The following is a 16,941-nucleotide window of genomic DNA, read 5'->3' on the forward strand; positions in this document are numbered from 1 at the left end:
GCAGTTATTATAAATTTGACCATATGGCCATTATTTCTGCAATCTACATTTGAAATAAAAAACAAATCTTATGCACATGTTTGATAAAACATGGACTATCTATTTGTTAAAGGTAAGGCAAAAAGTGGTACTTCAATAATTTTTAAAATGCAAGTCAGTAGGTTAAATATTAATTTGAATGTCTACAATAATGAGGACCTTTGCTATTTAAGGAAGTCATTATTCCAATGTGTAGTCAACAAGCATATTGATTTGAATTAATTCATTACAAAAAGTCTCCAATCATTTTTAACATAAGTTTTTCCTCTTTAACTGTAGCCTGAAGCTTGTGTCTTTTTTTTTTTTTTTCTTTTGTGGTCAATTTAGCAACAAATTTGCAATTAATCATTTGCTGATTGCAATGAATGGTCTGTCAATAATATGCAACTCACATTGCTAAAAGGGTTATACTGAGCTTTATTGTTTTCTTTTTGTCTCGGGAGTGCTTTGCCTAGCTATATTTTCTAGAATGTATTTTGAATATTTGTTTTGAGATAAGGCGTGCCAGTTTTAAAGAGACACTACAAGCTTCTCTGAGGGTATTAATCAAGATATGCCCTAACTTTCTTTTGGCATTACAATATTTGGACATCTGTTCTGACTCCTTATATGTGAAATAAAACTCATACCAGATAGTAGAATAAATGAAGGGTTTCATTATCTTAAATGTCATAACATTTGTTTGAATTATCTTGTGTAGATTTTAAATGCTGAAATTGTCATCTTAGTTTGTTTCATCTATTATGCTGTCCTTTTAAAAGACTATGAGCCTAAAAAAATTCTTTTTTCCATTGCATTAATAATTTAAAAGAAATAATTTACAATTTTATGCAATAACAGTGAAATTGTTGTGGATGAGCTATATAGTCTGGTAATTTCTAAAAAGCATAAATATTTTACTGAGAGAAACATACCCTTTTAAAGCACAAAAGGTTTCTTGTTATAATGGCTGTGCATTTAGTGACAAATAGTACATTTTTAAAAAGCTATGTGTTGACCATTATTATAGTTCTCTTTGTGTAACAGTATTATAGAGTCTTGGGTATTCACTTATTAAAGTATTTTCCATTGTGTACTTCAGGAAGGATTTGTTTCTGAATTCCATGGTGCCACTAATTAGTGGTGACGACATTTAGAGACTCATGGATCAACTTGAAATATGAAAAAAATATTTTTAGTGTTTAATAATTTAATGGTGATAGATATCAATAATACTATCAAATTTGACTTAAACTACCCCTTAATACTCTTGCCTTTCTCGAACTTTTTGTTTTTTGAACCAGTAAGATAGCTGTTTATCATGAAGCCATATCACATATATCCACTAGGCTTGAAAACATTGGTAGTCCTAAATACTAACTTTGTGTCTTTTTTTTTTTCATTTCACATTAGAGGAAAAGGGTGACATACAATTTGACATACATAAAAGGATTTAACTAAATCATGAAAGCAAAGTAGTATTTTACAAATGTATCATTTTGAATATCTTTTAAAAAGTCATAAGCACTTTCATCCTTTTATTCACTTTGCATATTTGATGTCAGAGAGTCAGTGATGGTTTGCCTAACAAAACATTTCAATCCAAGGTGCCTCATAATATTTTGTTTGTGAGACTCATTTAAGGTGGTTGTAATTCTTAAGTGAAAACCATTTTTATAAATGTTACATATTTCAAAAGAGAGATGAACCAAAGTTTAGATTGAATTTATATTCTTATATTTGCAAAAGCAGTAATTTTAGATAGTGGTGTCCTCAATTAAGATTAGCATAAAACCGTTTTATTCCAAGTATTAGATATAGATTGTCTCAAGCCGTTGACACATTTGAGTTAGGGACCTAAACTCTGATCATTTTATAAAACGCTAAATAAAATACTACATTGACATATAAGATAAAATGATAAATACTTAATGAGATAAAATGCTAAATTAATGTAATAGAAAATATACTCTAACTTCCATAAGACAATACATTTTAGTTATGCATCTGCTCTAAGCAAAGGGACTTTATAATTTTAGTTGAAGAACATTTTCATGCATTGTAAACTTTCAAAGGCCTTAAAATATTTAAACTAATATGTTGATGACAAAATAACATGGAATATTTTGTCCATTCATATATTTATAGATCTTGTATTAGACTATGGCATTTGATTAAGGTCACATTTCTATTGTTCCAAAATATACATGATAGGAAATTCTGCGAAGAATTTTTTTTCTTCTTTGAGTTAAAAGTAATAGTTTTTTATATGAGAATTCTTCATGGTAAGTCATGTCCCAAAGGCTTTAAGTATTATTATCCAATGACCTATCAAGAGTTACTATCTCTTCTTTTAAGTCTTCAAATAGCAATATGGAACATAAAACTATTTTTATCTTATAAAGTTTAAATAAACATACCTGAACATTTATTTTGTGCCTAATCATAGAACCATTTTTCTAAAAATATTAATATAAAACTATTTTATCAGAGATAGTAGCACTAGGAAAATATGCCTGTTAAAGTTTGCATTGGTTAAACTTTCAAAATAGATGTATTGAAAAATAGTTATGTTTATATAAGTATACATAAATAATTTTATCTTTTGCAAAATTTGACTGTGGTTATTACTGTTTATTAAAACATACAAACAGTATAATTAAATTCCTTTTTATTTTTTCAACTCTTCAAGTTTAACTTTTATTTCCATAAACCATAAATAAGTAAATTTATTGTTATGATTTTTCTTGCTATTGAATGCAAAATATAAAAATGATTTAAATTTCTTGGTACCTGTTACTTTTTCAGTGACCCATGTATCTTAATTTTATAGGATCGGTAATTACATGGAGTACTAAAAACAGTTTTGTGTTTGTGAAATTACTTTATAATGGGATAATAAATTTAAATATTCATTAATTGGAAACAGACAAACTGTGGAAGTAGATATATACCTAGTAGGTTTAAATTTCAAATATTTGAATAGAGTTCTAGAGGCAGATACATTTTGAATGGTAGAGTGAGCAGAGGATGGAAGCCTCTAAAGCTAAGGCTCGGATTTGGAACTTTGATGTTTAAATGATGGATTGCATTAGTGTGTCAGATAATTAGAAGGAAAATCACTTGGTGTACCCTTATAGCAGTTTAGGTGGGATGTGATCAAACGTGGACCAAGGCAAGAGCTATAGGAATAAAAAGCTACACATAGATTGACAGGACTGGTTTTGAACTCTCTGAGAGAAAAGTGAAGAATGAGCAATAACTTGAATTCTGAACCCAAGGAGCTAGGAGTAGGATGATGGGATCAATGATGGGAATAACAATTTTAAGAAGAGGATCCACTTTGGAGGACAAGATGATGTTGAGTTTGAATTCTGAGCATGCCACTTGCATGGCAATATAAAACATGGGTTTGGAAACATGGAATTCAGTATGAAGAGAGCAGTCAAGGCCGCAGAGAGTGATCTAGATTTTATCAGAATAGTTAAGCGCTTTAGAAGGATATAACCAAAAATGGAGAGATTTTAAGATTGTGAGTTTTGAAGAAGTGGAGGGCAGTGCTAATTATTTCAAGGATCAAGAGAACAATTCCAAGAAAGACTTCAGAGTTCACTAATTGGAGTCATTTTTCCCATGCTGTGAAATTTTTAATATCTTTGATCTTGCATCAAAACTGTCAATGAAATAGGTACCAATATCAATCTCAATATCACTCAACAAAGGTATTCAAACAAATATATGGCACATTTTAAAATGCTTATTATTAAAACTTTCTGGAAAGATAAGGAAATCCAGGGACAAAACCAATAAATTTTCACATATGAATTACTTTAGTAAAGAAAATATTGGTTTTTTAACTTAGATCAGTATATTGTATGCAAATTGCAAGTGAAGACTGTTTTTAATTGATATATTTAAAAGATAATACATGTATTTTAAAATATCTTCACTTATGAAGTCAAAATTTGACACAATAAATTTGCAGTGACAAGTTTTACATTAGCAAATCCAAATACAATGAAAGGGAAATAATTACCACTGATTTTCAATATCTTCTATATTGCAGGTATTAATTTGAATTTTTCACCAAACTATTTTCTTATTCCTTACCATTCCTTACCTCAAATAGAGGAAACAGTTTCCCCAGAGTCCCACTACTAACAAGTGACAGAGAAAGGATTCAAATAAGGACTATTTAATTCCAAATTGCTAGTTTGTTTGATTTTTTTTCCTATGAAATATTAAATGGTTGTTTATTTAACCTAATCAAATAAAATAAGAATCAACGTTAATAGAATAATGCAGTGCCAAAATCTAAATTATTCATCATCACATGTAAACATTCCATAAATTTGTTTATCTATTTCATTGAAAATTTTTATCCAAATATTGATTATTGGCTATTTTCAAAGGGAAGATAAATTCTTAAAAGAAACGACTTTGTTAGTATTACAGTAAAATAGCACATAAGTTTTTATTTGAGATTCTAATATTTTTTAAATATTTTCTAGGTAACAGTCTCTTTACTAGTCTCATTAACCATCGATGTATTTCACTATTTGCTTGATTATTTGAAAGATGTTAGCACACACCATCACATAATTATATTTGAATATAAGTTCATAGTTTCCAGAAATAACTTTAAGTAGGCTTTTAGCCATTCAGCCTTTCAAAGACATAGTGATTGTAGTCAAATGACATATTTTACCATACATTTGGATGAAGGCAATTATTCTTCATGTATGTGTATATACTTTTTATAAACAATCACTATTCAATCAAAGTCAAGGCTCACCAGGAAATGTTAAAGGACTAAAACTCAACTTCTCATTGTGGGGACTGGACTTGTGGAGACCATACAAATGTACTTGTTTAAAAATATGAATTTAGGTGACACAGTTGAGTCTACTTATTCATTATGTGCATTTTTAAAAACTAGTTGTTAAATTTTAAGAAAAAATTGAACAAGCAAAAAGCTTCAGTGTGACCAAAGAAGACTTTGTCATCTCTGCTGAACTTTGTCTTCTTTTTCTATCTCAGTTGGAGGCACCATAATAATCCAATACCCAAGTCAAACCAGAGAGTAGTCATCTCTGATCCTTTCCTCCCTTTTGCCACTCAGCCAATGCCCAGTCAAAAAGGACAGTATTTACCTTTTAAATATTTTATGAACAAGTACCTTCCTTTCCATACGTATGTGCTACTACTGTTCTAATTCTGCAGTTATTTTATATCTCTCCAATATGGAGCCCAACAAATAAATCATCTATACAGTATCGAAGTGTTTGCTCTAAAATGCAAATAATGTCCCGTTTAAAATATTTCTGTGGTTTCTTGTTTTAGAATCGAGTCTCATCTCTCTAACATGATTACAGCCTTGCCTTTTCAAACCCACTTGTGTTTGAATTGGAAAAAATAGTATAAAGAAGAATCCCAATGAAGGTCATTACTGAAGAGACAGGCAGAGGAAAAGTAGCTTGCCAAGTAAATTAAGACCTGCAAAGTAGGAGGAAAACCAGAAATCGGTCTGATCCAAGTCAAGGCAAGAGAATATTAGAAGGAAGGAAGAGAGGGAGGAAGGAAGAAAAGGAAAGAAAGAAGAAAGGAAGGAAGGAAAAAAGGAAGGAAAGAAGGAAGGAAGAAAAATTGAGTCAATTGTCAAGAGGTCAAGGATGCAGTTTATAATGGTGTGATAAATTATACTTCAGACTACAGTAGGATAGGGAGTGAGAGTAGAAGAAGCAAAGAGAGAAAACCTAGACAGTAATTTTAAGTGGTGAAGTTGAAAGGCAGAGTGCAGTAGGTTAGAGAGTAAGAGGAAGCACGGAAGTGAAGTTAGACATTCTAGTCAGTATCTGTAAGAAGTCTGGGTAAAAGGTGAAAAGGCAAGAGCCAGCATTTTGCAGGCACAGGAGGTTAAGGGATTTTTTTTGGTGTACGTTATTGATACCTAAGCAATTCTGATATTAAGAAGAAAGAGCCCATAGAGAGGGAGAAGATGAAGTGTGGAAGAGGAAGGATATAAATTCCTGATGTATTGTGGTTCCTGAGAGATTGAGAAAGGATAGGAACCCTCCAAACACAGGTCTGAGGAATGGTCTTAAAATAGAAGGATACTTCTCTTGTAACAGAGGGGAGAACAGGGTATGTTTGAAAACATTTTACATTAGGTTTGGTAGTAGGATGTTGGAAAGTTCCTTGGTTAGCTGTGTATGTGTGTGCGTGTGTGTGTGTGTGTGTGTGTGTGTGTGTGTGAGAGAGAGAGAGAGAGAATGAGAGAGAGAGAGGGAGAGAGGGAGGAATGAGAAAGTCTAATATGTCCATAAAGCTAATGTCTCTGTGAAACACTATTGGCCACAAACATGTTGAGGACTTCAGCAGATTCCAAACCCAAATTAGAAGCCAGTAAGATACCGTCAATCAAAGATCAGGCCTGGAAAGACATTAGGTCTAGAACAACTCTGAAAAAGTACTTTCAGCTCAGGCAGTTGGCCTATACATTTGTCAAGAGGAGGTTTGATTAGCACTTCCAAAATCATCAAGTTATAAATACTAAATTCTATTCTAAGGAGAATCTTCTTATATTCGTTTCTTCTAGGAAATTTCATGATGAAAAATAAATGTTCACAGAAGGAAGGTTTCACAGAATAACAGTTTTAAATATTTCAAATTATTTTAAACATCAAAATAAAATAACTGAACTGTTTATAAAAAAAAAAAGTACTTCTGAAGTCCTATTCTGAAGCAGAGCTGAATTTAAAGGATGACCCAAACAGAATTTTTCTTCCATATTCATATTTCCCTCGAACACAACTACGCATGTTAATAGTCAGTCCATTTCCAATCTCTAGCATCTCTAAACTCTCCAATTTCAGAAGATCTCACTTGTCTCCCTTCCATTATATTGTCATCTTGATCTTTTCTCTTTTTTGATGACATGGTCTCACAAGGTATGTCCCAGAAAAATTATATTCCCTTTCAGTAAGTAGCTCTCTGGGGATCGTGGTTTTCTTTTTATTTTGTGTGGAAAGAACACCAACATGAGATCTACCCTCTAATATTTTAACTGTATAAAATATTATTGACTATAAGTATAATGTTGTATAGCAAATCTCTAGAGTTTATCCATCTTGTCGGACTGAAACTTTATGCCCTTGGATTAGTAACTCCCCATTTCCCCCTCTCCCTAGGCCCTGACAATCACCATTCCACTCTTTGATTCTGTGAATTTGACTCCTGTAGATACCTCATGTGAGAAGTGTACTTCTTTTTCTTACAGAACTTTTTCTCCAGAAAAACAGTCCAAAAGTCATCTGAACTTTCTTTTTGCAGCACACAGAAAAGAGAAAAATTAAGTGGACAGAGGAGGGGGAAGTTGTGAGTCTTTGTGTGTTAACAGTTCGAGTTCTTTCACAGATAGAATTGTATACATTTATGAGGTTTAAGGGTTATATGTCTTAACAATTTGTCACTATGACACATTTTCTTTAGAACATACAGTACTGAATCATGTTTAATAATGGCTCAAGAAAGGCATGTGGATGATATTTAGGACTTTAAGATTTTATTACCACTCTCGTTATGGACTTCCCAGGATCACTTCATAGGATTGGGAGGCAGAGATTACAGTAATGTCTCTAATATTCATTACTTCTGTGCTTCTGTGTAATCTAACGCAATGTTTGCTATATATTCTTTTATTGTTATTTATGGATTTGCCCTCAGGGCTCTCAACCAGAACTGGCACCTCTGCCCCAGACTGTGGCTCCCTCCTCCCTCTCCAGCAAGACTGCTCCTTCCTCCAGTACCTAAAACCTGTTGACAGGATCACTCCTTTCTCTGCTGTCCACAGGAAGGTCCATAACAGACTAATTGCAGCCTTGTTTGGAGATAGTAAAAGCAGACTAACAGGAGCACCTTCCATATATATATATATATATTTTGATACGGAATAGATCTTAAGTTTTATAATACATTGAGAAGCAAAGTAATTTTATCTCTGAAGTGTTTTGCAAATTCAGTCTCCAATATTATTCATTCATGAGGATGATGTCATAGCCCTTTCCCTCTTTAAAGCAATGTGGGACTTCTGTGGTCACTTTGTATGATGTTCTTGGTAGCACTGAGACATGAGGTATTTTTACTGAGGGATTTGGGGTTCACATTCTTCTAACTTCAGTTAGATAAATTAGGGATCTTTGATTATGATCAAGCTACTGACTTACCAATTTTATTTTAAGGACTGTGATTATAAGGAAGCATAGTTAAATTTATGTTTATTCTTAAAAAAAATAATAAACACAAATCTTATTATTCTTTATTAACATGAACATCAAGTGAACTATCCATATTGTTGGGATAAGTAAGGAAATCACACCCTGTGTCATGGATTGGAAGACAAAAGTATAAAGCTAGCCGCCCTTCTGGCGAGCTGCATAACCTTAGGGAAGTCCCTTAAACCGAGATAGATATTTTCTTTTTAAAATATAAGGATTTGTAATTTTAACTATAAAGGCAAATAATTGAGTGAAATAATTCTCAGAAATCACCGTAACAAAATTTACAGACATTCTATCTTTATGTTTTCAGAAGAATGAAATGCTTGGAAGTGATCACCTGTGTTTCGGTTAAGATAGTATTTGGCTGCGTGGAGCAATAACAAAGTTACAAGTCGGGGGCTTCTTTTTCAGTTAATAGGACATCTGGAGGAAGTCAGTTCAAAGCGACTATGGCCATCAAGATGTTTTAAAAGACCAGGTTCCTTTTTTTAATCTCCATGCATTTTTCAGTAATGGCTTTTATCCTCATGTTTTCAAGTTATCTGTTCTACCTCTTAGGAATTACCTCCATATTTCTATGAGTAAGGTAGTGGTGGTGGAAAAAGATGGAAAGTGGAAAGGAACTATATCTAGATCACCATTCCTAGTTACAAAGAAACCCAAGGAATTTAGGATTTGTTTGTTTGCTTGCTTGTTAGCTGGATACATGGCCACCCAAATGAAATGAGAATTCGGTTGGTTAAAACCAGGAGGGAAATAGATATTAGGAAGGTAATAAGCAACGTCTGACACAGCCTAATTTTATTTTAGAACCAAAATACCTTTGGTAGGTATATAGTTCTAGGAAAGAAATGTTTTGTAGGAAAAAAAGATGAAATCTTCCGAAGGGACTTCCCTATATGTTTGTTTAGGAAGGCAGAGAATGAAGACAGATATATAGGAAGGAGAAGGTAGAGGAACAGGAGTGGGAGAGAGGACAGGAGAATGAAATGTATAATGCAGTACTCTTCAGTGAATTTCTCCTTTAAGATGGAGCATATAAATAGTGCATATGCTGTCACTGTGAAATATCTTAATGACATCAACTAAACTATTATTATCAATTGTTTTTCAGATATAGTCATATTTGGAAATCTTTCCTGTAATAAAGCTAGAGTTGTTTTGGAAGCAATTCTTAAGAGATAGTCTTTCTAGGCAGTAGACTATGTGACTGTAAACTATTTACATATAGACATATATTCTGGTTTATGTTTTGGCTATGTGCATCATCAGCACTACTGGCATTCATTGACTTCATGAATGTTTTATGGAGAGCCTTACTTTCATACTTTTTCCATGAAAATTATTTTTGGCTCTAATAAACTATTCATTTTCTTGCCCCAGTGTTATCCTCCAAGAGATCCTACCCCACCCATCTCACATGCAGTCTTATTTCCACCCTCACCTTTGAGATCTCCTCCAATTCTTACTTACAGACAGTACATAGAACTTATTTTGTTTTCTAAATCTCATTTCCTTTTTCCTTTGTGCCCACCTCAGCACCACTCCTACCTGTTTCACTACTTCCTCCCTCCCCTTATCTCACTTCAGTTTACTTGTTGCAATCATACCACATTGGGCATATTCTCAATCCCAATTTAAATCACTGGTAATATCACACCAAGTGTTGACTTAGATTTATTTTGCAAATGCAAGAATTACGCCTAGTTCGAGATATTATGGAAACTGCTATCACATTTCAACCACTGGGTATTCAAAGATGACAAGATTTTCTTTGCAGATTTGCTGAAATTACATCAAAGGACTGAATACATTTGCAGCTTTTTATCAGATTAAATGAATATTGTAATGACCGAATTAACCTCGGACATAAATATGATTGATGTATGCAACCTTTTTGTTTTAACTAAAAAAAGATAGCTTGATGACTGAAAATAATAGATATTAGCAAAATGCTTAGGATTTCCAGAAACTAAAACACAATCAAGTATCTAATTTACTGTGAAAAGAGCTGTTAAAGGCATATGATGTTGCCTTGGTTTTTCTGAATTCAAAATCTCAGACAAGTTTAGAGATTGTAATAAATAAATACTTTAGTATTTAAGTCCATTTACACTTTTCTTTTGAAACTGGAAAAGAAGGCTGCAAACTATGAGATAAGACTTCTTCTACAGGAAGTAAGCACACACACACACACACACACACACACACACACACACACACACACACACACAAACACACACATTCGAACCCTACACCATTCAACAGATACTGGCAGAATTTGTAAAGTATTCTAGGCCTGTGATCATCTTAACTAAATCTTTTTTGTAAATATTTTCTAGTCAGGTGATACTTAAAGAAGTTGATTGGTTCTGTGTTAAGGTGCCATCAATTTGTTCTGTGACATGTTACTTGTAGACTAGTATTCATTTGCCTAGTACTCAGGCAATGTAATAATGTAATAATGTAGTAATACTTTTCTTTTTTTGTGTACTGTTATGATTTACAAATATCCTCACCAGAAATATTTAATTAGTAGTAACCTGGGGAGGTAGATATGGGCTATTTCCATTTTTCAAATAAAGAAACACTTTTCCTAGGAATAGAAAATCCTAAGAAAACTAAAACACACCACAACATAGCAGCCTGGAGTCATTCAGTGTAAGCAGCTCCACACATTGAGCACTGAAGGTTGTGCTGTGCAAGGTCTTCCATACTTAACAGTATAGCCTTAGCCTTTAAGATTACTTAAAGATGATACTATATATCAATTTTAATGAAATAATGTTAGCTCTTATTATTATTGAGTTATATACACACATACATGTATATGAATATGTACATATGAATGTGTTGAAATCTATCAAGAAAAATTACTCACTTTTTGCTGCTTACAAAATCAAAATAATGAGACTTAAATTTAGTTTGCTTTAATAAAGACGGATATATTTTATTTTTATTTCTTAGATTTTATTTTTTAATTTATTTAAAATTAAAGTAGTTTATAAGTTTAGGAAATAATAAAACCAATTTGAGAGTCAATAAGTACATATTTCAAAATTATGCAATTTATGTTTTAGCATCTCCTCTTTCTATAAAATTTTGGTATGGATATAAAATAATGAACAACCCAACTACAGATAACACTCTTTCAATTGCTATTCAGAATAATCTTAAAATACCTTTAACACAATACTATAGAGGGGTTTCAGTATCCTCCTTAAAAGATAAGGAAGCTGTGACACATTAAATAAGTAATTTGTTCAAAGTCACGAGTCTTGGCAGTGAAACCTGTCTGAATTCAAAGTCCGTCTATTCTAGGTTGTGCAAGAGATGCTGATTTAACTTCTGTTTCCTAAAAATTGCAATACATAGAGATAGAATGGGTAACATTTAGATGAAAAAAAACCCCACTATTTTAGCTTTCTATTATTTGGTCTCTTTTTAGAGAATCCTAAAATATGGCTGCTGGATAAGTTTACAGCATTTGACAGTTCTCTTTCAAGCCTCTTGGGGTTATGCCAAAGAGACAGAGTCCCGTGGGAATTTGGTCTGAATTCTCATCCAAATGAACACCTGCTGCCATTGTTCCTTATCAATCCTGTAGTCAGCAATGCCAACTCTCTCTTTGTGATGGAACCCATTTAACACAAGGAAAAGGCATGCCAGTTTTCCTCAGTAGTCTTTATTTTCCTTCTCTCTTTACTGTATGATCCGTTGCCCAAGTATCTTGGAGGTAGAGCTAACATTAAGTTTATCTTTGGCTATTTGGTGTTCTATATTTCTAGGAGTTTACTCAGTTATAGTCCAGTCTACTTAAATGGTCTTCTTTTGATTTTCTCTCTTCTTCCTCTTCCTCTCCTCTCCTCTCTCCCTCTTCCTCTACCCCTCTCTTTTCTTTACCTTCTCCATCTCCTGTTTCTGTTCCTTTGGAAAGGAAGAGATTTGTTATTGTAAAAATATATGCTTGTAAAGCAAATTATATTACACAGTTTATTTTTAAAAGTCTCAGTTCTCTAAATTAGCAGAGGCAAATAATTCAAGCAGAAGTAAGTTCAATGTTAATCTCCCTATGGATAACCAATATTGATTATTCATTCCTAGTACTCAATTAATATTCCGTTGCTTTTGTTTTACTGGTCTACTGGTTGTATGCATTCAATTATAAGGTATTCTATATTGATTTTGAACCAGATTAAGGTTAAAGTAAAAATAAATGACTTTTAAAAAGTAATAAAATGATCAAGCTGCCTGATATATCATAAATAGCCCAACTCAGATTTTTTCTATAATTTCAGACCACAACAAGAAAACATCACATTCTAAAATAGGTTAATTATGACTTATTAGTGAGAATTAAAAAAAGAGGAAACTCTGTGATTGGGTTTGAGAACAATCAGACCAGTAAAAGTGAAACATCTTGATATTCCTGCTTCTAAGCAAACCAGGAAGTTGACCATGTATATATAACAAAGTTATATCTTAGAATATGAAACCGTAGAGGTTTTGTTATTGTTTTTTGGTAACTTTTTTTTTTTTATAAATGTTGTTTCTATACATACCTATTTATACCTTTGTGTTCTTTTCACTTGTGAATTAATTCAATTGCTCCACAATTTTTAGAGGATAAGGTGTGCAGAACAAAAATGTACTTCTATCACAGCTCTTTCTTGTAGGGAAAAGCCACTGTGTCAGCCATCTGCAGTGGGCATTGGTCCCTCTCTTGTTGTGCCTCATGCTTTGTTATGCATGAGTAAGCACATTAGTCTTTTCATTTCATTCATTAGACTTTTAATCCTTGATTAGTGCTTTTGAGATTCTCTCAATTACACAACTTTTTTATTTCCTTTGTGTTTGGTTTTTCTTATTCTTTTATCTCCACTATGAAACAAAATTAACAGTTAATCACAACAATACCCCCGTTTCTATTGAGATGACTGGTAAATATATTAGTTTCTCATTGGAATGATTAATCATTAAAGTCAACAAGAACTGTTTATGCTTGAAAAGCTAGAATCTCAGTCTTCCCCTAGTCTCACATATTGAGTGTGATTCTGTCTCATGGAAACTGAATGGATTTCCTAAAAGGAAGAAACGTCCATCTGAACTTGTTCAATTTGTGTCTCAGAATCTAGATACACTTTCCACCAGTAGTCCAAAAATAAATTTTTCTCTTTGTTGTTTTTCTCCATGAAGTAAGATAAGATATATATGTCAGAAAGTTGCTTGTGGAACAAACAGTTAATAATTACACATCCAAGACACTCTTAGTAAACTTAGAAGTCATGCACTATACTTATCTTTACTAGATATGTACACTCATGCTGTTGTTGTTGTTGTTGTTTGTTTGTTTGTTTGTTTACCATAATTAATCTCAAAGAATGAGGAGCTTCTCTATCTGATCATTTCTCCACTTAGGCCATCCTTCCAACTCTTATATGACAATATTTTCAACTACTTTTTGACATTTATGCTCGTATGTACTATCTTAAACTTACTTTGAGCTTGAGGCCAAAACCATTTATTAAAGGAGATATATAAATTAAAGAGAAATCAATTCCTAGAAGTAAATATGACAAGTGACCAATGATAAAATGGCAACATAAATCACAATTGCACAAGATTTATGTGGATTACCCATTTTTGCCCGATTTTGGAACATCTTCTTGGCGATGATACTGTTAAGAAAAATGTTAATTTAAATATATTATCCATTAATATTTTCTCTTTTAATTTTTATTTCTACAAGATAATAGGATCATAAAATGTTCCATTTTTCTATTCTATTTCTCTCCTAGGATGCCTCCATTGCACACAGATTCCACATCATGAGAGAAAAACATCCAGAGAAATTCAATAGTAGGTAAGATAACAAATGACAAAATTATAATGCTGGTTACTGTTGATAAATTATGTTATAAAAAGGATCACTACGCTGTATTAAATGACTGAGTAAAGCTTGGTATGTAAGTATTAAGGAAAAAGTGTAAGTGAATTCAAATTTTCCTTTTAGGTTTTAATGAGATTATAGTGGAAAATGCAATGTGGTCATCTCTACTCCATTCTCATATGGTGAAAAGAAAAATTTCAAGTATAAAGCGAAAAGAATATTTTAAAGATATTCTTAATTCTTTACATGGCTAGGTTTGTGAGGGTTTGATTATTCCAAATCCCAAGAGAAAACATGGGGCTCTAAGTTGATAACGTTGAATAACTAACTGTATATTACATAGGTATAGCATTAGTCCTCTAATCTTTGTACTGTCTGCCCAATATTGGCCTCAACTAAGTTGGAATATAGACAAGGGAAATAGCAATGTTAACGTAAAGTACTTTTAAAGACTTTTTCTTCAAGAAGAAAAGCCTAGTGACCAACATTTTGCTACTATAGCAATACATGAACATTTTTCCCTTTATAATGCAGACATTGACTTTTTCTGAGAATCAGGGAAATAGGGCAAGTTTCGGCTTTTATCTTCCCCATTTCTAGAAAGAAACATGGCTATCTCCACCTCACTCCCTTGGGAAAATGGGGCAGAAGAAGTGAATTATCCTTTGCTTCAATTATACCCATTTCTACTCAGTTCATTTCACAAAGTTTCAAAATCATAATTAGCATTTATATATGTGTGTATATATATATATGTGTGTGTGTATGTGTGTGTTTATATATATGTATACAGTGATTTATATATTAATGTTCAAAGCCAAAGTCTCTGTGGGCTCTGTATTTGGCTAGGCTGACCCTGTGTCATGAATGTGACAGACCATTTATTAGACAACTGCATCTAAAAATTCTTATATTTATTTCAATTTTATCACTCACTAGTACATTGCCATAATTTCTTTCCATATAGGTTCATTAAAAATGATGTTAAATGTATTTTAGATTTTTTAATTCTAGACTTACTTTTGTGTACTACTTTATACAAGAATCATCATAGTAAATAATTTCATGATTAGCGAAGTCCTATCTGATTTTTCATTAGATTTACCTATTTAAATGTTTTAGCAAAACATGAAAACTTATTTCCAAAATCTACAATTAGGTATTATGTTTTGACTTGAAATCTTCTTTTTACCCTACAAATCATTGATCATGATGTTGTGATTTGCTTTGACTCTCATAGCTGAGACAGCTATAAGTTTTGTTTTAAAGAAAATGAAAAAAATGTATATATATGAATATATATATGTGTGTGTGTGTGTGTGTGTGTGTGTGTGTGTACATAATATCTTTAGAAAGGTTCACAAAAATCTTTTACCTTTGGTTCCTTCTGAAAAAGGGAAACAACTGGTTGGGGTGAAAACTAAATTTTTATTGTATGTTTTTTATAGTGTTTCAATTTTGAGCCATGCATATTACAAAATTACATTGAAAATAGTCTAATTAAAAATTTACATCTATAAGTTTTCCTTATCTAGAATAAAGAGACATTTCATTTTACAAGATTAAATTTTATGTCATGAAATGTTTGAAAACAAATCGATGTAATAATGAAATTATAGTCACTTTATGGTAGACTATGATGATACTGATGCACCTTGAATGTCCAGGAAATGAACATATTTATTAATGTACAGAAAACCATAGTGTAGAATCAACTAGCCTATGCTTACTCAAATGCCATTCTTTGAAGCATTCATGTGTCAGTATTTATATATTACAATAGGTTTTTAAAAAATGCTGTTTGGAAAATGAAACATGCAGTCTCTCCTTTCAAGAGTTTTGTAGTTTTAAATGCTCATTAACAGCTTTAAGAAACACACAGATGGGAAAAAGAGTTTAGTGATGTTTAAGTCATATTTGTCCCAGACTTACTCAGCAGAGAGAGGAAGAGAGACAAAGAAAGACAGAGACAGAGAGAGGTGGTATAGAGGGCAGGAAGAAAGGAAAATTAAAAGTATCGAGAGGCATATCAGTATATTTATGTGATACTCAAAAAATTTTACAGCCTGCATATAAGAATGCCAATATTTATGACCCCCTCTTTAAGTGTTAGAGGCTAACAAATTCTGTTCTCTAGTATAATTTTAATAATTCTTAATAATGAAAATGTTTATTATTCACATATATCCAGTCAATTTTTCATTATCAATTATGGTACTAATTTATGACATTCCTCACTGCCCAGCATGTGGTAAGATGCCATTTACAACAATGTATGTGTATACCTCAATGTATTCATAAGATGGGAAACTACCTCTTATTGATACTTATTTGTAAATTTTAGGCATGATTAAATCTTGCTCATATAGTTTAAAGTAAATGTTTCATAGAAAACATTCTAGATTGATACAAGTCACATGTTTTTATTGTGAGTTTAAAGAATGTCGGGTGTAAAGCAGATGCTCCATGTATTATTGACCAACTGTTTTTTAAGATAACAATTTGCCCTAAAATTACACATTTTACCAAGTCAATTAGGCATATACATTTTAATCTATACTGCTATAGATTAATTCTTCGCTCAGAATTGTAAGCATTTAGGTAATTCCCTCAACTATAATGAAACATATTTAGGATACGAACATTTTCTAATAAATTTCTGTAAGGAAGGCATGCCAGATATTGTGCACAAACAATTTCATAATTACATAGCCAGATTTTCAGATTTCGATATTGAGACAGGTTCAGCCATAG

At 32.2% G+C, this 16,941-nt stretch overlaps 1 protein-coding gene across 1 annotated transcript in view; it reads left to right on the forward strand.

Annotated features, from left to right (window-relative positions):
- Positions 1 to 16,941, forward strand: part of DGKB (diacylglycerol kinase beta) — a 551,422-nt gene that overhangs the window by 265,241 nt on the left and 269,240 nt on the right. The window contains exon 20 of the mRNA XM_023532508.1: positions 14,096 to 14,160. Coding sequence (XP_023388276.1) covers positions 14,096 to 14,160 — 65 coding nt within the window. The remainder of the gene's footprint in view (positions 1 to 14,095; positions 14,161 to 16,941) is intronic.

Source organism: Pteropus vampyrus, unplaced genomic scaffold, assembly GCF_000151845.1.
Source record: "Pteropus vampyrus isolate Shadow unplaced genomic scaffold, Pvam_2.0 Scaffold4, whole genome shotgun sequence".
Classification (NCBI taxonomy): Eukaryota; Metazoa; Chordata; class Mammalia; order Chiroptera; family Pteropodidae; genus Pteropus; species Pteropus vampyrus.